This window comes from Pezoporus occidentalis, unplaced genomic scaffold (assembly GCF_034315485.1).
Source record: "Pezoporus occidentalis ecotype Australia unplaced genomic scaffold, CSIRO_AGI_Poc_V1 ctg158, whole genome shotgun sequence".
In the NCBI taxonomy this organism is placed as follows: domain Eukaryota; kingdom Metazoa; phylum Chordata; class Aves; order Psittaciformes; family Psittacidae; genus Pezoporus; species Pezoporus occidentalis.
This window is the reverse complement of record NW_026913404.1, coordinates 1618821-1643401: the sequence shown is the minus strand read 5'-3', so window position 1 is coordinate 1643401 and position 24581 is coordinate 1618821. Positions and strand designations below refer to the sequence as shown.

The following is a 24581-nucleotide window of genomic DNA, read 5'->3' as shown; positions in this document are numbered from 1 at the left end:
AAAATACAAATTTCAGCCTTTACACTGCTTCTCATTGGCCTGACAAATTTTTCCAAGCAGATGTGACTGTAGGACTGAATCTTGTCTTGGAAAATGATGTGCATGAAGCCTGTGGTCTGTATGTGAAGCTGCCATGGGTGGAAGAGGGAAAGTAGAAGAAAAGGCATTAAACTTGTATAAATTATTCTGTTTTAAAAGGGTGGATACTCAGGATTATCTCTAAAGCTCATCAGTTACCCTGACCTGACATGCTGCAGTGACTTGTGCATTTTCTGAGGGTATTTTACACTGAAAGGAAATTGGTAAGGAAGGTGGTTACAATTAAAACCTAAGGTCCTTGCTATTTCATTTATCTCCTTTGAAAGTGGAGAGGAAAATAATTTCCTTCCCCCTGCTGAGTGCCCAACTATTTTGTTTGAAGTATTTTTCCTCTGAAGCAGAGATCTTGCTGTTGCCATCAGGACAGAGTACCGTTGGCAGGGCAGTGTCTTCACCAGGCTGATCCTTGCTGCCATTTCAGCCCAGGCAAAGTCCTCACAAATAAATAACGTTTTGTAGAGCTTGTAAAACGCATCAGGACAGAGTACCGTTGGCAGGGCAGTGTCTTCACCAGGCTGATCCTTGCTGCCATTTCAGCCCAGGCAAAGTCCTCACAAATAAATAACGTTTTGTAGAGCTTGTAAAACGCATCATGTTGTCAGAATAGCTACTGAGCTGCATCTTTTCTGGTCTTCTTCCAGTAGTGTCTGTCTGTGGAGTTATTATGGAATGTGTATCATTTCTGCTGCTTGGAGCTTGTGTTTCTGTGTGGACAAGGGAATGTTCATAAGCATTTCAGGAAGCTTAAGCTATCACTGCCACCAACAGATGTAACTCCTGTCATTCTCCCCAACATAATATTTCTTCTTCTTCATAGAATCATAGAATAGTTACGGTTGGAAAGGCCCTTAAGATCGTCCAGTTCCAAATCCTCTGCCGTGACCAGGGACACCTCCCATGTCTTCTTTTCTTGTGCTAGGAAAAAAACCCTTTGTGAAGCATGTAGCCGGCTTGCTCACAGAAGTGATCCAGCAGAGGGATAAGCTCAGTACAAAAGCTGCTTTTCTTGGCTCCCTGATTGGGTTCACTGTACAACTCCTTGAACTTGAGTTGGTGGGGAGGGAGCTGGGCTGCATGGGCTAGTGTTAGCTATGCAATCTGGCATTGTAACTCAGCAAAGTGATTGTGTCTGCTTCCAGAATTCATCTTGTAGTAGGCTGGATACAGCCTGTTGCAGTGTGCACAAAGCATTTTTAGATTCTTAGTCATAAGTTCTCTAGAGAGAGGCTATTTCCGTCTTTATCCACCTGTTACCAAACAGTTTGCCAACACAAGATGATTTTAAGGCATTTAGCTGCAAAAATCTCCCCTCTCTCCTCCCAGTAGCAAATAAGTAGTCCAACATTTTTTGTGTTCGAAGTCACACATTACAGTGGACAGGGCTTGGAGCAGCCTGGTCTATTGGAAGGTGTCCCTGCCCATGGCGGGGGGTTGGGACTGGATGAGCTTTAATGTCCCTTCCAACCCAAACCATTCTGTAGTTCTATGATATAATGACCAGGTCAGAATTGTTGGACAACATAGAGATATCCCTAAGCCCATCTGTCCACAAAATTGCTGAGAGTGGGAGGTTTTTTTTCATCCTTTGGGGTCTCAGTTGGAATATTGTGTACAGTTCTGGTGTCCTCAACATAAGAAGGACATGGACCTGTTGGAGCAAGTCTAGAGGAGGCTACAAGAATGATCAGGGGACTGGAGCACCTGCCGTATAAAGACAGGATGAGAAAGTTGGAGCTGTTCAGCTTGGAGAAGAGAAGGCTGCGTGGAGACCTCATGGCAGCCTTATAATGTCTGAAGAAGGCCTACATGTATGCTGGAGAGGGCTCTTCATTAGGGACTGTAGTGATAGGACAAGGGATAATGGGTTTAAACTTAACCAGGGGAAGTTTAGACTGGATGTAAGGAAGAAGTTCTTTACTGTGAGGGTGGTGAGGCCCTGGAACAGGTTGCCCAAGGAAGTTGTAAATGCTCCATCCCTGGCAGTGTTCAAGGCCAGGTTGGATGGAGTCTTTGGTGCCATGGTTTAGTGTGTGATGTCCCTGCCTGTGGCGAAGGAGTTGGAAGTAGAAGATCTTAAGGTCCTTTCCAGCCCAAACCATTCTATGATTCTGTCTCCACAAGAATCACTGGTTTTTGGTTGTGTGTTCTTTTGAGGAGTCTGAACCTTTTGGTTATCGGAATCAGAGAAGCCTAGACATCTGCATCATCTCATTTCATATGGGTGCAGGAGGCAGCCTCTTGGCTGTGTTAGATGGGTTCACAGTGCTTGTGCTCCCCAGTTTTTGTGACACTGCACTCATCTACCTACACTATTTTTTCATGGGCTGTAGTGTAAAGATGATGAAATCTTCTGCGCTTATGTTGCATACCTTGCTCAACATGTAATAACCAGCACAGGCTCCAGACATCTGTGTTCAAGAATACTTGCAGTTCAGACAGTAGCACTTCCCTTGTTTTGAAAACACGCCTTGATTGCTCAGTGTTAATCTCAGCCTCACTTAACTGACTTTTTTGTCATCTGCTGTTCTCTAAATCATCTGAGCCTTGGTGAATAAACACTAAATCCTCCTTTATTTGCTATGCAGACAGTCACTGTTGCTCGACCACCCTCAGTTCTGTGTATATTAGTTCCTTTGTGTAATGTTTAAATATATTGGTGTATTTTTATTTCATAGGAAGCAAGAACAGAATCTATTGCTAGACCTTTGGAGATAAATGAAGCTGAGAAGGTGATGAAAATCGCCATTAACTGTGTTATGGTAAGCAAAATGATACTTATTTAATTGCAAAACTATTATTTTTCTGTTGTAGGAAGAACATAGCTGTATTTATTGGCAGCCTAGGGTTAAAAGTGCCGAAGGACAAATCACCTTTAGCTGGCTGGACCTAGTAGTGCTGCACCTAGTTAGTTAATGGTTAATGTTGAGTTTCAGTTCATGACTTTGGTATTTTGGTAACATCAGGCGTATGAACAGAAGCTCAGCAAGGCAGAGATCAGTCTATGTTGACTCCTTGTGTTATGGTAATGGGTACAGTTAGTGATGGTCCTCATGGTTCATTTGGAAACTGTGTTCAAAGTGAACAAGCATGTTAAAGGAAACTGATAGCTTTCCTGGCAGAGTCAAGAGGTATCAGCACAGTGATGGCTGTGAGCTGGCAGTCAGAAGTTACAGCCTGCAACAGAAAGGGTGAAGGATGCTACCAGCAGCACCTAGGAGAATGTTAAGACCTGCTCTGCTGTCACTGTCATACTGTATAATGGCTTTGGTCCAACATGCTGAAATATTCCTCCAGTTGGTGCATCAAAGAACTGCACTTGGCCTCCCTTAGCCTCTTGAGAGAAAACACATTTTAATCCTATTCCCTCCTCTGTTAGGAGCTTAGTGGTAGCCCCAGAAGCTCTACAGGAGGGATAAAAACTGCCTAAATCAGCACAGAAATCTCCATCTCACCTACATTGCCTAAGCCATGTGAACTTTACAGAGTCAGGGCTGCAAGGGGTGTACTTATTAACTCAAACTGTGCTGGTACCTCTGGAGTTGTGAAGTTGGGCTCTGGAAGCAAGATAGCTGAGCTGCCAAGGAGTGAGGACTGGCAAGTGTGCTGATTAGAGCCAGGCCAGTGCCTTCTTATGGCTCTCCTTTTGGAGGACCTTCTGCCTATCGCAGTTGTTGGCAGCACTTTCCTTGCTCCAGTGCTTGGGTTCCTGTGTTTCTAAGCCATTAGCTGCACTCAGCCACTGTGCAAGTATGGTGGTTAATTAAATCCTAGTGATTACTTGAAGTTATTTAACTGCAAACTATATCCAGTCCAATCATATAATTACAAGGAGTGGAGTTCCACATTTAAACAGCTAATGCATAATCAATAGATACTCCAGGCAATCTTTCCTTATGTTTCTGTTCCTACTCACAGTCTCTACCAATTCTAAATGTTAATGTACATTGCAATTCTACACAGCAGCGCTAATAAACCAAAAGCAGCACTGTAGAGCAGTTTGTTTCTTGGGAAATGGCAAACACACGTACCTCACCTGGGTTAATTTTGGACCTGTTAGTGAAATGACGTATTATAGGTGAGCAGCACCTACCAGTTACTGCTGGAATTTCAGCAAGTTTGTCTCCTCCCTTTCACTCAAAAGTTGTTTGTGGTTTCCTGACCATGGGCACACTGAATGTACTCAGCTTGTTCTAATAAACTGGAATATTCTCACATCCCCCTCCTGATTCCTGTAGCATGTGTTGTAATGTTAGGGATGCTTTCCAGATTCTGAAAAGCTGGATAAAGCAAGACTTAGAAAAGGATGAAGATATATGGAGTCAGTTCTTCATAAAAGTGACCTTTATCTTGAAGGAAAAAAAAAAGAAAGAAAAGAAGGTGGAAACCTGAAATTCCCTGCAATAGTACCAAGAAGTAAATGCAGTTTTCATCTGTGTTTATTCAGATACTACACATCAAGAGATGCTCTTACGTATCCTGTCAGACTTTTATGAGGAAGTTTCTCCCTGTCTGTTACTGCTTTTTCAGTGAGAAGGAAAAGTTAACAGTTAAAGCCAGGGCAAGCTGTGGGTGGGTTTTATGTGTTTTTTTTTAAGAATGTCTGGGGAAAAAAATAAAAAATCAGACATTTAAAATCTGCAAATGTCCAGTTAGCTCACTCCTGTCCTGACCACAGAGAATTTTCAGCTTCCATTGCCTACTCAGTTTATGTTCTAGCTCATTGTTAGAATATTATTTACTAACATGAAATGTGAGATACAGAAGAACGCTCCACATCTTAAAGGTAATTCTAATTATTCTAGTTCAAGCCATGGTTTATCACCCTTCTCTTTTAGGAGCAAGTCCAAAAGACTAAAGATATGTTGAATAATGTGGCTTTGGATGAAGCCAATTTGGAAGCCAAGATTGAAAAACGGAAATTGGAACTGGAAAGAAGCCAAAAGAGGCTCCAGACTCTACAAAGTGTGCGGTAAAGATTAGGAACTGATTGTCTACTGCATGAGTGATGGGACTGTGCATTGTTAATGCTTAGAGCAGTGAGGAGTGAGGTTTATAGTGAGCCTGGGATGATGCCCTGTGGAAGAGAGAAATTCTCTTCTCTAGAAATGCCCAGTTTGGATTGTAACTGTTAGCTTTTCTGTTACCAGAATTTCAGAGGTGTTAAATGTGGCCAGAGTTGGGCTCATTAGGCATCCCTTGTTAGGATGGGTTGCTCCTGGCGGTGACCCTGCCTGCCATGAAATGGAGATGGTAAGATTCACACTTTGGGTTGATTTCTTGCCCCGAATTAAACTGCAGGTTTATATATTCTCTGATTGCATAAACAGATCATGCTCTGGTTTTGACCTAATATGAAAAAAAAAAAAGGCAAACCCAACCAAGGAAATATTAGAAAAACAAATGGCGGAAGGAATTACGTTGATCCATATGCATGTTTTGATCAGGAAAGCTTTAGGGGAAGTGTATTGGGTAGATGTGAAGCATTACGCAGACACAGTGTTCTTTGAGGTGCAGCAGTTAGCTCTCCAGTGTAAGGACATCCACACTTACTGGTGTCAAGTCTAGTTACGCTTTTCCAGCGTGGTTCTGTAGCAAGTAAGCATAGTTTTTGTAGCAAGTAAGTCTCCAGCAAACTAGGTGATGTTCCAGCCATGCTACAAGCTATTTTTTTTGGAAGTCATGGACCAGCAGAATAAATTAGCTTAGGTTTGCCTGCTAAAAAGGCCAAAATGGTTCCTTTCTGCCTGTTTGAAAGGAAATGGCAGTGAGTGCACAATATCCTTTCCTTTGCTATGTGTAATTTTTGTGGGAGAGTTTAATGAGGTTTTTTTGTCTTATGCTTTCAGTCTCTGAAGTAGTGTGGAACCTTAAAAACAAAAGGTGCTTTTAAACTTGGAAAAGAAGCAGCAAACATGAAAATGTTTCTTTCAGAATTCTGCTCATACAGGTCAATAGTTCACTGAGTCATTTGTGCTTGTTCTCTCCAGTCCTGCTTTTATGGATGAGTATGAGAAGATTGAGGAGCAACTGCAGAAACAGTACAGTAGTTACCTAGAAAAATTCCGTAATCTGACCTACCTGGAGCAGCTCCTGGATGATCATCGACGGACAGAACAAGAAATGTTTGAGGTAAGACAGCTTAGAAATGCTCAGCAAAACTGTAGATCCTGTAGTTCTCGGCTTTATAACAGAAAGTGTTTAAATAGGCCTCCACCAAAACAGCACATTACTGGTTGTAGAGTCAGCTCTGAGTGACTGGCAGGTTACTGACAAGCCAGTAAATGTGACTGCTCTTGGACAAGACAGCTTTATTTTTTTGAGTTAGTGAAGTTAAACCAGTGTAGTGATGCCCCTTTCCAGTCTGTGACTCCCCTAACTTATTTTCAGTTGCTGTTTCTTGTTCATGAAGAATGTTTCCAGCATTTCTAATCTTCCTTTTGCTACATACGAAGTATGTTGCAAGAGTTATTAGGAGCTTATTTTTTATGGTCTGCCAACGGCTGATGTATAAGGGCTTCTCAGCTCAAGGGTCTTAAATTCCCTCATAGGTGTCCTCTTCAATGAGAACAGCAAAGAGTGTCAGTGAAAAGCTCAGATATGGTGGCCTCAGTGTTGTCTGGCAGAAATTTTATATCCTGACTTGATGAATTGCATCAGTTCAGTGAGATTCTCTATTTTGTATCCTGCTGGATAATCCACATGTGTATCTCCTCCTGCTCCATGCCAACCTTTCATGTAGCTTCCTGTAGCTTCATATTTTCCTTGTTTGGCTTTTCATCCATTTCACAGTAATTGCCCAGTGAATCTTCTGTTCTTCACTGAAATCATGTTCCAGTGAATGATCTCCCCTTGGACCTTCATACCAGTGGGTGTGCTGTACCTGGAGTTAACCAGTGTATCCTCTTTCTGATCGTCCTATCTTTCATATGCAGGTTTTGTTAACACAACTTACCCTTGTTCCTGGCAGAAATGTGGGAGAGCTGTGCATAATGTTTCTTCTTTGGCTATGACTGCGTTTTGCTTTTGCCATGTCTGTATGTGTCTACTCATGTATAAACAGTAGTTTGACTTTAAATGACAGAGGGGAGATTGAGATGAGCTACTACGCAGAAGTTTGTCCCTGTGAGGGTGCTGAGGCACTGGCACAGGTTGCCTAGGGAAACTGTGGCTGCCCCATCCCTAGCAGGACAGGGGCTTGGAGCAACGTGGTGTAGTGGAAGGTGTCCCTGCCGGTGGCACGGGGTCGGAACTGGAAGAGCTTTAAGGTTCCTTCCAACTCAAACCAGTCTGGGATCCTATGACCCAAGTTTTTTAATCTTCTCCTTTAAAGTAATCATCTGTTTCTTAAAAGATAATGTGGGGAATTCAACAACTTGTGACCCAATTTCCCATTAACCTCCCATTTTCTAAGCACTGTCTCTGTAGACATTATTTCACATATTTCTAATCAGTGTGGTATTTTCATGTGTCTTGTTCTATAATGTTCTAGCTCTTCCCCATATCTATGGCCAAAGTCCTCAATTAAATCATAATCTGGAAATGAAGCCTAAAATCTGTTTTCCCTTCTGTTCAAATGCCTTTGAGACTTAATAACAAAAGTAAAAATGTTTTGAACTGACCTGCCTGAAACTGTTTATAAATTCACAAAGTGAGTAAAGTGTCCACCTCTTCAGGGGATTTTTGTTGAAAGACAATAAAACAAAGAAAAAGCCTTTGTCCCTCAGGGCTGTGCCTGTGATTAGAATACAGACAGAACTTTTTCTGGTTTTCTCCTTCTTTCTTTGACCTGGAAATCTACCCCTATGCTTTTCATCTGCTAGGATAAGCAGGTAACAATGCTTCAGCAACATGCAGAATTATAAAGAGTATAAATGCTTTTGACAAAGATGTGTGGTTTTCTCTGCACACTTCTAGCACTTGTTATATGCAGTAGCATTACCAAGCATCAGAACTAGAAACATCTTTAAGATGTGTTTTATGCTAAAAACATACAGACCATAAAGCCCTATATCTTTTAAATACACTGTGATAGCTTAAACAAGCATGAAGTTTACCTGGTAAGTCTAGTTCTAGAGCTTGAGCTTAACTCTGAAAGGACCCTGAGATCATTTCAATTCACTTCCTGTTTGTTAGTCGAGTAAATCTTTTCATTAGGGAATGTTTGGGAAAACCAAAAATAAAAACAGGGAGGGGGAGGTATATTTGACACTTGGTCTTTAAAACTGGAGAGAGCAGCATGGGGATCAAGAACAGAAACCTGGCACATCTGAAAATACATAAAGGATGAGACTCTAGCCGTCTCTTTGTGGGCATCAGTGACCCAAGTTACCATGACTGTTTTGTTGTAGAAGCTGTTGCTTTGGAAGAAGAGAAGGTTTTGCATGTGTCTCTTGCAGCCAGTCTTTCAGGAGTGCTGGAGTCCAGACTCTTATTTGAAGTTACTCTGTGAGATGTCAGTGCTCAAAATTGGGCTCCAGGACTTGGTAACTGAAAAGGGGATGAAGAATCTGGGTCTCAACTAAACCAAGAGACTTTGTTGGTGCACTCTGATTTCCCAACCAGTGGAATTTTACTTTTTATTTTATAGGCACACTGTTTATTCCATTTCAGATGAGTCTCTTGCCCACCTGGAACACCATGGTGTTTAACTTCTGTCAGTCTTGATCTGCTTTGCAGGTGGTGCTTCATCACCTTTGGCTACTTGTTGGTGAAGAAAAGTTGTGGGTTGTTTATTACATGCTTGAAAAAAATAGAGGTTTGCGCCAAAATGAAGCTGCATGTTGTCCTAAAATTTATCATCTGGTGTCATTTTCAGAATCAACAGAGGAAGAAAAGAGGATAATTACGTTTAATCCATTTTAATAGAGAGATTGTCAAAAAACACTGAAAATTATGTTGATTTTTTCCAACCCTGATTTGTCTTTTGTTCCACCAAACAAATCTTAATTATCTTTTATAGTAGAAGTGAGAGTCAGCTCTTCTATCATTGCTCTGTGTTTTGTTAAATAGCTTGCCAGAAAAAAGCACCAGCAGTGTAATTAGATTAATCCAGCACTCTGTGTGCTGTGCAGTACTGAGGACTGTCCTGGACCACTTCCCTTCACTAAGTGCATTTTTTAGGAGGAGTTTTTGTTCTGATTGAGAGATTTGTTGAATAACAAGACTAATCTCTAGTGCAGTTGGACTCCAAGCTGTTTTGGTACCCTGCTGACGTTGCACAGCTAATGACCTGGGCCACAGTGTGCTTCCTAATGAGAAAAGTGATTTAAAGATTGTATCCAAGGACACAATTGTAATTAAGTGCCATTGAGCAGTTGAAGCACTCCAGTGCTGCAGTACTGGCTGGTTGTGTGTATTGGTTTGCTTTGTTCTTTCATGTGCTAGGTGAACTGGAGAGGAGAGCTCTATAGCTCCTGTTGTTCTCCTGAACTTCCTGTTCCCTCTGCCTCCCAGTGTCCAGAATAGTATGGAGGTGGGGCTGAAAACAATTGGCAGCAGTCTCCTGCCAGGCACTGGATGGAGAAATCTCTCTTTGTAACCCAAGGAGAGATTTCTGTCTTTGGAATTTAAAGGAACTTAAAGGCTAGGTGCTGAGTCTGACCCAAATGAATTGCCAGAACTGCACAGTTAATGGTTGATGAAATTACCACCTGCAGAGCTTCTGCCCAGGTGATGTGGAAGTGCTTTGAAATGTGTGAAAAATATGGAATTATTTGTCTCTTATCAACTCTCATTTGTGGAGATGTCAGAAGTCCTCGCATGACTCCTCCTTTGAGTGAGTTTCTCACACTTACTGACCAACTGTCATGCACTACTTGTTACTGAAGCCGAGGAGTTTAAATAAGAGTCTTTGGTCTTTGCAGTTCCTTTTTTTTTTATTATTTTCAGCTGCCTCTTTTATTTTGTTTCTGTTCTCTTGTGCTCCTCATGGAATTAATCCATCTTCTTGCCTTTCTGTGCAGAAGCAGAGATTTATGTGCTGTCTCCTCAAAGATTTGTTCTTATTTTTCTGCTTTATAGGAAGATTCAGCATGCTTCATTAATTTTTATCCTGGTTTTAAGATTAAATTGTTTCTGATGTTTAGACGTGAAAGCTATTAGAACTTTTGAAACTAGCTTTTGTAATGCCAGAATAACCTGGCAATATCCTTCAGCATTTGCCTTTTCTCTAGACAGAATGTGCTTATTCTTTCTTTTGCTTCTCAGGGGACATCCCTGAAGTACTTCTTCAGCCACTTTCTCCTAAGGTATTTTAAGACTGCTTTTGTGCTAGTGCTGTGAAATCTCAACAAGGAATACCATGAAGTGGTGGACATGCAGAAGAGGATGTTCAAAGCCATTCTGTCATTATCTTTAGTTTGGCATTGCCTGAACTATCATTCATCATTATGACACTACTACCAGTAAGCAGTCCACCACAGTTAAGCAAGGAAAAGCCAACTAAACAGACTATTGTGACTTTCCCTTTGTGACCAACCCTCCCCAAGTAAAATTCCCTCTTTATTAAAATAATGGGTTTTTTAACCAGAGCTCCATACCTGAAGCAGATGCCCTATTCTGAATATGCACATAATAGGGATAACTGGGTTCTGCTGCACTGAGATACTTCTTGAGTCTGCTGCTTTTTGTGTCTTTTTGTATTGAGCTATTCCATTTGAAATATTAAATCTGGATGTTCCCATTCTGATGTCTGGTTACTGAAATAGCCAGGCAGAAGGTTAATGGGAAAAGTGGTTGGTTTCAGTTGATTTCCTAGCTAATGTACATTTGAATTATGATCGCTTGGTAACATTTTTATAGGTACCAGGAGAGCACTCCTGGTCCAATGTTGCTGAATTATATTGAATATCAGATGTAAAAGTAAGCACAGGCACCTTAATTGTTGATTGCTTCTATTTTGGTGTTACAAGCATGACAGCATTGGTGCACTGAGACACACAAATCCCATAATGGAGAAATGTGGGAAAAATAGAAGAGGAGGAAGGGAATGCACAAGGGGAGAGTAGGGATAATGGAGCATAGGAGAAATTGCTGGCCTGAGAAATGGTGGGCACACAAAAGGAGATGACAGAGGTAGAGGAAAGGTGGGAGGGCATGTGAGGAGTGTGTTGAAAACATGGAAGTGTTGCTGTGTGTATTCACTCCACAAAAGTAAAAGTCTGACAATACCATGTCAACTAGACTGAGACTCTGAGGTGCCTCTATATGCCCTGAAGCAGTTGTGTGTGTACCTGCTCCTGGTGCTTTAGTGATACTGTCTCCCCTTAAAAGCTAGAGGAAAAGTTTTTGGGAAGTGAAACCATTTTAGATGATCTCAGTTGATCTCAATCAGATTAGTCAACTTGGTGCTCAAAGATCCAGGATTTGTCAGGATTATCTTGACATCTGAGGTGTCAGATGAGTGAACAAACTTGCTTTGGGATACCAAATTTGGGATCATTTGACACAAGATTTATTTTTTCTTAAACTCTAACCATCACTTGCAGGTTTTTCTGAACAGTGGGAATATTCCTCTTCTGCTTCATGAGCCCATAATCTCCTGAGCAGAAAGAGGTGAAGAGGTCCCTTGTGCATCATGGATTGGTGCTATGCTTGGATATGAACCCCCTGTGCACCCTACTAAGTCTAGTTCTTTCTTGATGCTGTTGTAAAACTGTGCTGATTTTGGTACATATGAAATGCTCTGTGGTTGGGGAAGGAACAGAGAGAGTATCTACTAAGTGTTGCAGTGTGCTAAGTCAGGGTGACTTTCCATCATGGCAGCAATTGCTTCTGTGAAGTATGAGATGTAGTGGCTCTCATTAACAGTGTAGCTTGGAAATCTGTGAGTGTTTTTCACAAATAGAAATCGCATACTATCTGATCAGGTGAAATCTGTTGTTGTTGTAGATCGTTGCTTAAGTAGGTAACCAGGTATGGTTACCTACTAATTTTGTATTAAAGATTGGCAGCCTGATACATGTGAACAGTCCTAGAAACAGTGCTTGCAATCCCTTTTCCAATGAGAGATGCCTGCACCATTAGTCACCTCTACTTTCTTCTTCTCTAACCCACCACGTTGAGATACTTAAATTAATTTTATCCCAGCCTTTTAAGCTAGTAGGTAGAGCACTGTCCTGGCAAGCAGGAACAAAGAATGCAAATGTTTTCAAGCTACAGAAATAATAAACAGGTTTCCAGTTCCTGTGCTAGGGCTCTAACAAGGCTTCAGAGAGATGCTTCCCTGTTGTTGCCTCTTAATTTGGAACTTGACTGGTGGGAAATAAGAAATAAACTGAAGTGTGCATCAGCCACAAGATTCTTTGCTATAAGAACCCTGAGCTGTATTGGGGCTAATTGACCTAAAGATGGAAGGCAACAGATTCTGTTTTCAATTCCTGGAACCATCAAGTTCACAAAAAACAACTACTCTTTAATGTAATAAACACTCTCCTTGAAAAGAATGATTAATCCTGACTCCCCTTTGAACACTGAAGGGTTTGTGCTACCTGTGACACAGGGAAATGATAATTCTGATGTTAGATTCTAGCAGTGATGTGACAGTGATTGCTTTCTGGTGGTGAACAGACACAGCTGTGACTACTAACTTCCAATCAATAGTAATTTGGGTGATAATTTCTTCAGACACTGCAAACTGACCTCAGGTTTACATTACGGAATTGTACATTAATTCCAATAAATCACACAACCAACTAATATCATTTGTACACTTGGTACAATAAAATATATTACATAAAGGGAATGCACAATGAGCTGTTATTGAGTCATTATAATTCATACCTTCCACACAAATGAATAGGAAAAATAGAGAGGAGTTGTTATGGTAAAGTTGCATTATATCATTGATTTGCAGGATAAAATCTGTCCTCTGTCATGTTATTTTAGGCAGTAGCAAATTCCTGAGTGTTAGTGCTGACTTGAAGGTTCTTGTATGAAAGCATTTTAACTGAAAAATTTGGGGCAGAAAATGTTAGTGTGGGTCTTTTTTCTTTTTTTTTTTTTTTTTAACTAGCTCTGCATAGATTTCTCTCACTCAGTGCTGGCAGATGATTTAAAGACCTATGATCTCAACTTTTTGCTTGTATCTCATGTTGCAGTCTCTGCCAGTGTCTTACCAGTCCTTTTGTCTTCTGTCTTGTCATGATCATCTTGAGCGGTGCCCTGTCATAGATAGTCATATAAATCCCCAGTGGGGTGCTTAGTGCTGTGTTTCCTCTGATGTTCTGTCCCTTGGCTCTGACCTGTGGTTCCAGATGGTTCAGGAGTATTTCTTACATCTTCTTGGGGCTTTCAACTTCAAGCCTCCAGCCAGTTTTATTGAATCTGGATCTTGCTGAATTTGAAAGGAAAACCTTAACCTAGTGTGCACATGCTTAGATGTAGCTGCAGGCAGGATTCTTGTACTGCTTTAACCGTTTATGCTGGTACTTGTTCTGGTGAATCATCACAGTGCAAAACTTCTCACTCTCAAAGAGGCCCAATTTAGGTGAATAATGAAGGCAGTTCTCATTAGTGGCCCAGCAAAGTGTGCTCTAGGAGCAGTGTTGGAAAAGCAGCTCAGCACAAGCATTTGGTACACATCATCTTTTTTTTTTATGCAGGATTCTCGGTATTTCTGAGCCTCTTTCCCATTATTGTTCAATGAATGGAGATAGTCATAGAGTGACAGACTCAGGGAATGGTCTGTGTTGGAAGGAACCTTAAAGCTCATCCAGTTCCAACCCCCTGCCATGGGCAGGGACACCTTCCACTATACCTGGTTGCTCCAAGCCCCGTCCAACCTGGCCTTGAGCACTTGAGGGAGAAGTTACATCAATCCAAAAAGAAGTGATCCATGCTGTGCAAAGGGCACAGGTCTGTGTGAGAAAGAACTGGCTGGCCCAGGAAGTGGTGAAAATAGGGTGCATATTTTCTGGCAAGAAGGGGTCCTAATCCTGGGAGCTTCAGAGAGAGAGAGGGGAGGGAAGGTCATGGAGTAAAGGAAGATTTGAACCCTTAAGCTCATCAGAGCTAGAGTCGACTCCAGCCCGGCAGAGCTCATAGTGAAGGGGATAAGGTTGCACAGAGCTGGACTGATATCCTTTCTGTGAGGTTTCATGTAGCTTACATCAAATTCCTTGAATTGCCATGTATCCAAGTACAGAGCCCCAGACAAGTACAGTGGAGAGCAGTATCTGAGGTGGAACATTTTGAGTTGGTTATTTTTTTTTAATAGAAATCCAGTCAACATAGCTAAACTTTAAATCTGCTTTCTTGGTCACAGATCCACAGATTAATCTGTTCAAAACAAAGTCAGCTATGGCATCAGACCACATTGCTCAAGACTTTAGTCCAGTCCTGAAATTCTCCAAACACATGGACCACGCAGCCTCTTTGGGCAAGCTTTTTACTGTTTGACCACTATAATGAAAACTTGAAATGTGTAGACACACAAAGTGGAGCAACCTGTGAAGAAAGCTTTTGTATTGCATCAGAAGTTGCTCATGAAACATGCCACTGGGTGGCTTACTTACTTGATGAGGATAAGTCGGGAGAGCTGTAGAGAGAAGCAAAGAGAGTTCATACAAAGCATAAATATGGCACCCTAGTCAGGAAACTCATTTCATAGTGCAAGAGCAAGCAATTACCAAAGTGGAGTTTGTCCCCCAGAGCTAATTTGCTCTTTGATTAGTCCCTTCCTTTTGAGTTACCAAAGGGAAAGCATTCACGTCTGGGTGAGCCCTTCATGTGCAGTCTGCTTGTTCAAGAGGAAGAGTCACTGATCTACCTCAAGCCTCAGGATGCTACCTCTCAACTTCAGTTTATCAAGTGCGCTCTTCACTTCCAACTCCAATTTTTCTGTTTTGTGAGAAGTGGGTAGTGCAATGTGTGAGCTGGAGGTACTGCAGTCAGGACTTGCTAAGTAATGATGGAATCACTAGGAAGAAGTTATGTGAGACATGTTAAACCAATTTAATTTTCAAATAGTTGCTGTGGATTGTGTTTTTGTATTACTTGAAGAGCATTTTCTGAATACACTTCACTTTCTGGCTTCATATAGCCTGAGTGTGGTGTCATTAAGAGCTGCTATGTTAGAACAGCATCAGTGTGGGTATCCCAAGCCCTAAACTGCATCTTTCCCTGTCTCTGCCTCCTGCACTCTCATGGTCTCAGGCAAAGGCTCAGCTGAGCACCCTGTTCCTTGTTGTTCTTTCCCAGATCCCTGATAGCATTTTACCTTCCTAAAGACTTTTCCCCAAAACAAAGTTGTTATAAGTACCCATGCTAGATTTTTTTGAGTATGCTAGCTTTCCTTTAGGATATGTTACCAAACATTTTAGCTGTTTTCTATATTTTTATAATAGTATGAATGACTATCAGTTAATTAACATGTATTCCCTCGAAAAGATAAACCTTCCAAGAAACTTTTGAGGTGTTTTTGTGACTTTTGTTGATGAAAGTGCACTTCAGGTGAACAGATCTACTTGTTTATTTTTATAAATGTGACCACTGGAGTTGGTGTGTCAGAGTTTTCTGGGGGAAGATACTACGTTCTGTGGTGCTTGTGTGCTGTGAACTGCCCTACATGAATGCTGCTTGGTCTCCTCCTTCTGAGCCTACTAAGTTGGGTTTGGTGTTCCACCTGGATAACTGCTATCCTGTAGGCCTGACTCATGTTGCCCTATCTACTGAAGTACTTTTACTGTATCTATTACAGGACCCCTAGTGAACAATTCTGCCCCAGGCAGCAGCAAAATTCAAGGTTAGCAGGGTTTAACACAGGAAAAGAATAACCAGGAAAGGCAGAGTTGTGTTGGAAAGTAATGTAAGATGTGTTAGTTTTTGAAATAATTGGATTCCTTTGAGAATAGATATATTAATGACAGGTAATGGCTAGCTGAGGCACAAGAGGAGTGTCAAGATAAAAAAAAGCCTTTCAGTGAAGAAGGACAATTAATCAAATTAATAATTTAAAATAATGGCACTACAGCAGAAATGAATCCCCAGCTGCTTCCACTGATGACACTGGTGGTACCAGCATGATGATAACAGTTGGTGGATTTCTGGTGAGTGTATAAAATACTCTCAAGTATGCTTTAAATGTGTTTCAACAGAAGTGATTGGTGTAAAAGGTCTGTTAATGTGAGAGGGGATGGCTGTTTCAGCACATGAAAGTGAGGGAGAAAATGGGAATAATGAGAATAAGGAGGAGACAGATGATCTTATAATGGGGGATGATGGTTTTAAATTCATTCTATGTGTGCTCATCCACTGGACGGATGACCTCTAGAAAAGTTTAAATGGCCAGTGGTGATGGCTTTCAGAAGCTCCTCAGGCCAAAACAGCAAAGATGCATAAATGTCTGTAAAAGTGAAGTATTGATTAGTATGAAACTTTGTGAGGGATCTGGAGAATCTGCTGGAGCAAATTCATGTTCTCTTTTCTGGTTCAGGACTCTAGTTGCAGCAGTGCCTCTTGAGACCACATTCTCCAAAGCACTGTACTTAATACTGGCATCTGGGGGGAGTTTACTGCTTTCCTGTTCATCAGAAAGCTCTATCACAGTGACAGCACTTTGTAATTAATGAAGTGGCATCGTCAGTCAAAGAAGAATAACCTCTAGATGCAGAATCTATCTCTGTGCCAGAAAGTGAGGGTGCTGCTTTATCACTGCCTCTAAGCTTCCCTGTGCTTCCACACTATTAATGAGTGCAACATCGTGTCATATGGGAAGGAATTCTTTTAATTTTCCATTTTAGTAAATTTTGTAGGAAACTAAAATCCTGGTCAAATTATTATAGATGAGACGGGAAACCAGAGGACCCCTCTGGTAATAGTGCCAGCTGTGACTTCTGGTTTTGCTTTTTTTACTGAAGTAAAAACTTCACAACAAGTGTTTAAAAGTTCAAAATAAAAATTAGTATTAGTTTATGTGGCATGGTCTGTGTTGGTTTATAGGTCAGGAGTTTGTTCTCTGATCCTTAATCATAAGCAGTCCAAGGGCTGTCACCTATTGGAAGGCAGTGTTCAGCACAGGCTGCTTCTTTACAGAGGGTGCAACCCTTCCTCCCCACTTCCCAGCCCAGCCTTTCTAGAGTGCTTATCTCCCTCTAGCGCAGCCCACGAAACATGGAAGCTCTCTGATCATACTTCTGTAATTCCAATGGGATCAAAGCTATGCACATCCTAATCCCTCCAGTTTTGTTCCCTATGATATATATACTTGTGTTCAGGGAATTGAGATGGGATCTTGCTGTGCTGCTTTCACAAGAATGTACCAGTGCCCCCTTGTCAGGCTATCATCATTCCTAAAATACCTAGGAAAGGGGAGACTGAGATTAGGTTTTAGGCAGAAGTTCTTCCCTGTGAAGGGTGGTGAGGCACTGCCACAGAGTGCCCAGAGAAGCTGTGGCTGCCCCATCCCTGGCAGTGTTCAAGGCTGGGTTGGATGGGGCTTGGAGCAACCTGGTCTAGTGGAAGGTGTCCCTGCCCATGGCAGGGGGTTGGAACTGGGTAAGCTCTAAGGTCCCTTCCAACCTGAACCCATCTTGTGATACTGTGATTCCCTGACAGACCTAGCTTGGCGCCCTCCTCATAGTTTAGCAAGTCTGTTGGTAAAGATTCTTCGGCTCTGCTTTTTGAGATGGACCTTTCCTTTTCATTTCTCAACAGAACAAAAAAAAATCTGTAGCATTGTAGTCACTTTCAGTCAAGCATAACTATAGCCATGTTCAAGTTCAAATCATAAAACTAGACATGAATTTAGGGTGAGGCATTTAATAGTAGTTCAATTTAATGGTAGTTCAGCATAATAGAAAGCATCATTTTCTATTCTTAAAGAGCTGCAGATAGGTTGGTACCTCATGCTATCATGAACCTTAGCTGTGTTTGCTTACCTTACTGTTGTACCTAGCAGGCTTCCTCTTATTAAGAGTACTGTCACATTCTCTGTTCGCTGCACAATTTCTCCTCCTTCTTATATCTCACCCTTGCTGAATGAGTGGCAAGGGTCTATTATGGAAAATAAATGTCATTGTGTGTGTGTAGCAAGAGCTAATCTCAGCTGCTTTGTTCTATAACAAAGCAAGAAACAGCTGTTGAGATTAACAGGCAGGTGAAGATTTGGTGGTTCAATCCATCATCAAGTCGGTTCCCTTTAAGTATATTACAGAGCAGTAGGGCTGTTGTCTGGCAAATCACTAGAAAAAACACAAAACAAAACCAGAAGGAATCATTGTTTTCCCTTACTAAGATCAAGAGGTTATACACAGAGATATCTAGAGAAACTTCTGGTGTGGGAAGATGTCCCCAGAAGAGCAGAAGGAATAGTTTAGGCAAAAACCTGAAATGCTAGCATCTGAACAAAAAAAGTCACCACGCTCCAGTTGTTCAATTCATTTATACTTATCCCCTTTGTATTTTCCCTGTTCTTTCCCTTTCTTTCTATTTAGTGGTAACCCATGTTTTCTGCCAGCTGACTGCAGGGCGCAGGTTGTGTTCAAAATCACACTAGTGTTTTCTCCACAACTTTCCCAACAGAACTTTGAGGTTAACTTTAAAAAAACAAACAAACAAATGAAAACAAACCCAAACCCAACCTGAGATGATTTAAATGATCAAATACTGCATCATTTTTGTTCTTTCTGGGTTTGAGCCTTTTAGACTTGCTGCTTTGCAATCTGCAGCTACAGAATTGTTTGCAAACTCATGATCTGAGCAACTTGATTTTACTGTTTAAACCAATCCTTAGCACCATTAGGTATATCATAAAGCACTGGCATTATGATACAAGGAACAATGTGCCTTCCTCAGATCAGGGTTGCTTGCCTGAGTCAGTGGCAGAGCTGTCTGATTGGGGGTCTTTGGCTAGGGGATATTCTCCATGGTGGCACACTGGCTTTTGTTTAAAAACAAAAAAACCCCAACCGATTCCCCCCACCCCAGCCCCTGCATGTGGTTGTGTGTAGTTTGCATGCAGTTGTAATTGCATGCTCTTCAGTCTCTCTTAAAGACACTGTAGTAAACAGTCAATAAATGCATTTCTCAGGCTCTGCTTCCATACAGCTTTCCATAAAAGGATTTTTCCAAGCCAACTCCCATCCACCCTGCTCTAGGAACTCACAGGTTACATTTCACATTTTAGACCGAAAGTGTAGATGATACTAAAATATTCTGCCAAACAGCCATGTGTGGTGTTTTATTGCTCTTTTCCGAAGACTTTCAGAGTCAGATAGGAGATGGAAATCCATCTGCTTTGCCAGTTAATGTAGATTTGAGATGCAGAGTACCTGTGTTGGGCTCATTCAAACTCCATTCTACAAAACCTGTACATTTGTCTTTAGCGCAGTCAATGTGCTGTAGAAGACAGATAGTATATTTGCTGAATTGGACAGGTAAATGGGTGTGAAAAAAGCACAGTTGATTATAAACACGGGTGTAATGTACTTGTTTTAACAGCTTTTGTCTGTTCTAGTATCTCAACAAAAGGATTCTTTCTTTCCTGTTGCCCCAGAGACCATTTGTTTGAGTGTCACAAGATGAGATGGCTGCTATGGAAAGCTGGTGACTAAGTTGACGTGAAGCCTTGTGCTAAAAAGTATGGACAAATTATATTAGGGGTGAAAAAAAGTTGACTTGATAAAGGAAACTTTTTCACTGTTTGATTAGTCAGGAATCAGAAGAGATTTGCTCAGACAGGTTGATTGGTCGCTCTGCTTGGAGGTTTGAAGAGCCCACTAGCTCAAGCCTCGAGCGCCATGGTCTGATCCCATTGCTGATCCTGCTTTGAGCAGGAGGTTGGGCTGGGGACTTCTGGAGGTCCCTTGGAGAGAAGGTTGTTCTGGGGGGTCTACATGTTAGCAACAGGAACTGCCTTGCTGCCTGTTACACTGGGCTGTCTATTCTAGGTTTGCAGAGTATGCTAGAGGCAGGTTTACACCTAGAAAAGGCTACGTAGTATATGAAACACAGGAGGAAAGGTTCTGTTTCAGCAGAGATCTATCTGCCTCTAAAGCAGGATTTTCAGCTTCAATTTCTGGTGTGCTCCAATGCCTGGGAGCTGACTCCGAGGCAGTTTGCTCCAGTTTTGTGTCAATGGGCACTTTAATTCTGTTAATTTGACATCGTGATTCCCCAGTGTATTTGGGCAAAGTTGCTTGTAGAGTAAGATACATGTTGTGTTTGCCTGCAGCGTTTCAGTCTTGTTTGCTTAATGGAGAGACAGAGCAGGGTGCTGGGATATTGGCTCTTGCTCATACCACATTCTAAGCCACTCAGCCACTTCCCCACAGGTGCTTCACGAGGTAAAGGCCATTGCTTGTGTTTCCTGGAGCTGTCAGCCTGACGCTCCACCCACAAAACATGACTGCTGTCCTGTGCAGAGCTAGTCCCTTGTACAATGTTATGTGTTGAAAGAGCATCCCTGGTGTTACGCTCAATCATGCCCTCAGCTGTTCTCCCTTGTCACGTGTCAGAAACCCTGGGTCATGCAGAACAGGCCAGCCTAAACCAGAAGGACATCTCTGATTAGCATGGTCTTGCTTTCCCAGGGCTGATATAAACCCATTCTGTTAAGAGACAGTGAAGTGTGGGGAGTGGTGGCTGCAGCCAAGGTGGAAGCCAGTCAAGTCAGAAGATGCAGCCTGATGATTACCATCACTAAAAGCAGCAGGCAGAAAGAGAGCCTGAAGCTGCCACTGACTCAGCTGTTTAAAAGTTGCCATTAGTTTTAAACCTAAAATCTTGAAGCAATAAAGCTCTTGTAGTTCTTTCACTAATTTAACAGATCTAAGATTGCTCTGCAGATTCTTTTAAGGTGTAACTGTAAAAAATGATAATTGTTACTTGCTAGATAGATGATCTGCCATTGCTTCTGCTCCCTCCTTTGAAGATCTTCCTTGTTAAGATCTGTAAACAGCACTTGACTATTGCTGTCCTGGTTCCAACTGGCTTGAGGCTGCCCTTTTAAAACAGTTTTTGTTGCTGCAGTATTTGCTAAGCTCTTGCAGGGTGTAGTCTGGCAGGACAGCTAAAAGACATACAGGCTCAGCAGCTCCCTTGGGCTGGCTGCAGCATTTGACTGACCATGCATTGAATTATTCAGAAACCTAAACCAGTAGAAAAATCAGCATTTTTCCTGCTGGTTATGTCTCCAGGCTGACTTGCTCTGAGATCATCGGAGGTGCTGGCAGCACCACAAGTAAAAGGCCAGAAGAAAGGGTCAAAAGTGGCTCACCTATATGGTTAAACCATTTTCTTAGACTTAATTTCTCTTGTATTTTAGGTCTGTAAACCAGCCCAGAAGCTGAAACAAGCAGTAGCTCATCTTCTTGCTGCTGCTGTTTGTCCCACAGCTGCAACATCCCATCCTCTGTTGTGCCAGTCAGGAATTTGTGTAGCCCCATGCTGAACTGCAGTGGAAGTTTCCCTTCCTTAATTTTGTTCTGATGGATTAGTTTTCATCAGATTTCTTTTGTGTTGCTGTACAAATGCTTACATCAGGGAGGGAGAGTAATGGAAGGAAAGGAGCAAGGGTCCAGGGTGCAGGGCAGGGTGACTGCTTATTTGACTGAATTTGAATTGCCAGCTTCAGCTGCCTTGACAGGTGCCTGGAATTACAGTGTTAGGCAGTGATTATATCTGTCCCCATTATTTCACTTGTCTGTGAACATTTCAGAAATGAATTTGTCCCCATGACATTTGGGAAACATCCTTTCTTTTTTCCTCCCTGTAGTTTTTCTTTGCCATATGCACTGTTAGGGCTGTGATGGCTGATCCCTTGCTTAGCCCATTTTCCCAAAGACATAGCGATGGCAAGGCTGTATGACAAATGTTTGCTGGGGCAGGGGCAAGACTTGTTTAAATCATTTGTTTAAATCTTTAAATTTTATGACTGTGAGAAACAAGATAGGGAAGAAGAGGTAGGGAAAGTAATACGTTCCAGTATTTAAAGGGTGGCTACACAGAAGATGGAGACTCCCTTTTTACAAGGAATCACATGAAAAAAGAGGAGGGGTGATGGTCACAAGTTACTCCTGGGAAGATTCTGGCTGGACACAAGAGGAAAATTTTTCACAGTGAGAACAACCAGCCACTGCAATAATCTCTCCAGGGAAGTGGTGGATTCCCTACCATTGGACACTTAAGCTTCAGCTGGAGAAGGTGCTGGAACATCTAGCTTAGATCAGGCTTTGCCTAGAAAGGTTGGACCAGATGATCCTTGAGGTCCCTTCCACCCTGGGATTTTATGATTGTATGAAGAAGATAGCAACTGTGAGGCTCAGTCAGAAAATGTTGGGATCCACAGTTGTGAAGGGAGCTCTTGGAGTCAGCATGTGCTATAGAGACTGAAGGAAACACTGGTAGCTAGAAACCTCCAAGGATTTTGCCTCATGTTCAAATTCTTTTCAACTTCCATCAGTCTTTAAAAGGCTTTGCTAACACTGAGGGGGATGGAAAATGTTAGTCTGTGCAATGGTTACCCTTCTTCTCAATGGAACTGAGCTGTGCAGGTTTGCAGGCTCTGTGTGGACGTATTCCTGCTATATGGAGGTCACTTGTGTCATGGTCAACAGTGTGGATGGAGAGGAGGCAGGTAACCTTCTTTGTTAACCATTCAAGCATTTTCAGATGCTCTTTCTTCCCTCTGTCCCATTCCAACTGAATCAGTTTAATTTCTGGACAAGCACTATAAATGTGCAAATTTGACCATGTCAAAGCAGCTGGTGTTTTTAATTATAAGCATATTTTGCACAGAAAAATCAAAGACTCAGAACAACCTTAGTTCAATCCACAGTTAATTACCTTTTCCATCTACTTGTCTTGCTTGACTGGAATTGAAAAGACTAAAATTAGCAAAATTTGTAGCTAAATCCTTCCAGCAGTTGTTTGCCACCTGTTTAGTATTGCAGGTTTTATCTGAATCTGATTGCATTAGTATCTTACCTACTCTATCATGTTTAATTTGCTATTCACCATTAACATTAGCCAAATTTAATTGAGATGTCATTAAAAATATATTTTTCTGTCAGATGCTGCTATTGGAATCATGAACCTTAGTTGCTAAAATTTGGTCTCTTGGTGTCTTTGCTAGATTTTAGTCCTAACTGGATGGAGAACTTCAAGAGCTCAGTGAAACGCCTCTTACAATTACGTTGTAGTGTTCAGTAGTGACATAGTTTCTTTAGTTCTTTAGTCTACCTGGTCCATGATGATCTGCAAGTGCATGCATCCCAGAAGATTAAAATTAATCTAATCAGTTACTGTCTACAGAGCCATCTTTGTTTTCTTACTAATCCATTATGCTCTAATGAGAATGTCTGTTGTAACTGCTGCTGCCCTGCTGCCACCGGTTTGCTTCTTCCCTTCTGGGCTGTCACATGTCTTGTAAGTCCTTGTGGGCTTTTTTGTAACATTCTTTTATCATTATTGGCCTTCATTTGAATGGGCTGAGACTTGTGAATTGCTCCTCTTCCTCAGCAAGGCAGCCACTGCTCTACCCACCTTTTCCACTTGCTCTGCACTGCACGTGATGTAACTTCATCACCTGTCATTACAGTAGTGTTTCTCAGCATATTTTTATCTAACAGTCTGCTATATTCACAACAGAAATTCAACAAACCACCTTGTGCAGTCTTGTTGTCATGATTCTCTTTTGCAAATACTGTAGTGTAGTATACAGCTCTAATTCTCCAGCTTATTGGTTGGGCATTTGGCTCCTGTTTTGTTTGCATGCTTGGAAAAGTGTGAATTTATCCTGGTTTGGCTTGTGTATTATGAAGCTGCAGCCATTTCAACCAATAGGTTGAAAATAACTACCAAAGCCTGCTTTCCAAAGAAAGACACTTCTGTTCCATAAACAGCCTTTATTTTCTGTGGAAGGAAGATAAACTCATTTTCAATGTGTTCAGTGAGGTTTCAGCTGGTGGGAATGTATGGTTGATTTTCAGTGTACTCTTTACCTGGGTATACTCTTTATATTCTGACCCTTGTGGGCAAAGTAAGTAGGAGTTCCCATTTTTTCAATGAAGACCCTTTTTTCCTAAAATATTTTTAATGCTGAAATGTTCTATTCTCATTTACCTCTGAGTACCCTGTGTGACTCCAGTTAGCTACTTGACTGACCAACATGGCAGCTGTTCTAATTCAGTTGGTTTTACCTTTTGCAGGAAGCAGCAAACATGCTCTGTCTTATGCAGAACAGGCTGAAGGAAGAGGAACAACTGCTGCTTAAAGGTGCAAGTAAGTGGGATTTCTTTACCACTTGTATTAGCAGTTAAGTACTGGCTACTTCATGTATAAGTATCCACTTACAAGCATGAAGCGGAGGGGACATGGGATAGGTGACAGAGTCAAGAGGTTACATTAGGAAAAATTGAATGATAATAACTTTAAAAGGACAACAGTGAGATAGAGAGCCTGACCTCTGTAAAATGCTTCTTCACCTTGTAAATTTTACTTGCTGTGCTGAGTGATGGAAACAGTCATCCACTAAACATACTCTT

The 24581-nt window shown here is 41.6% G+C and overlaps 1 protein-coding gene across 5 annotated transcripts in view; it reads left to right on the top strand.

The window, feature by feature from the left end:
* CLUAP1 (clusterin associated protein 1) overlaps positions 1-24581 on the top strand; it is a 62147-nt gene that overhangs the window by 17191 nt on the left and 20375 nt on the right. For all 5 annotated transcript variants that reach the window (XM_062611885.1, XM_062611884.1, XM_062611883.1 and 2 more), the window contains exons 6-9: positions 2775-2858; positions 4935-5068; positions 6087-6228; positions 24246-24318. In XM_062611885.1, the coding sequence (XP_062467869.1) occupies positions 2775-2858; positions 4935-5068; positions 6087-6228; positions 24246-24318 (433 nt within the window). The remainder of the gene's footprint in view (positions 1-2774; positions 2859-4934; positions 5069-6086; positions 6229-24245; positions 24319-24581) is intronic.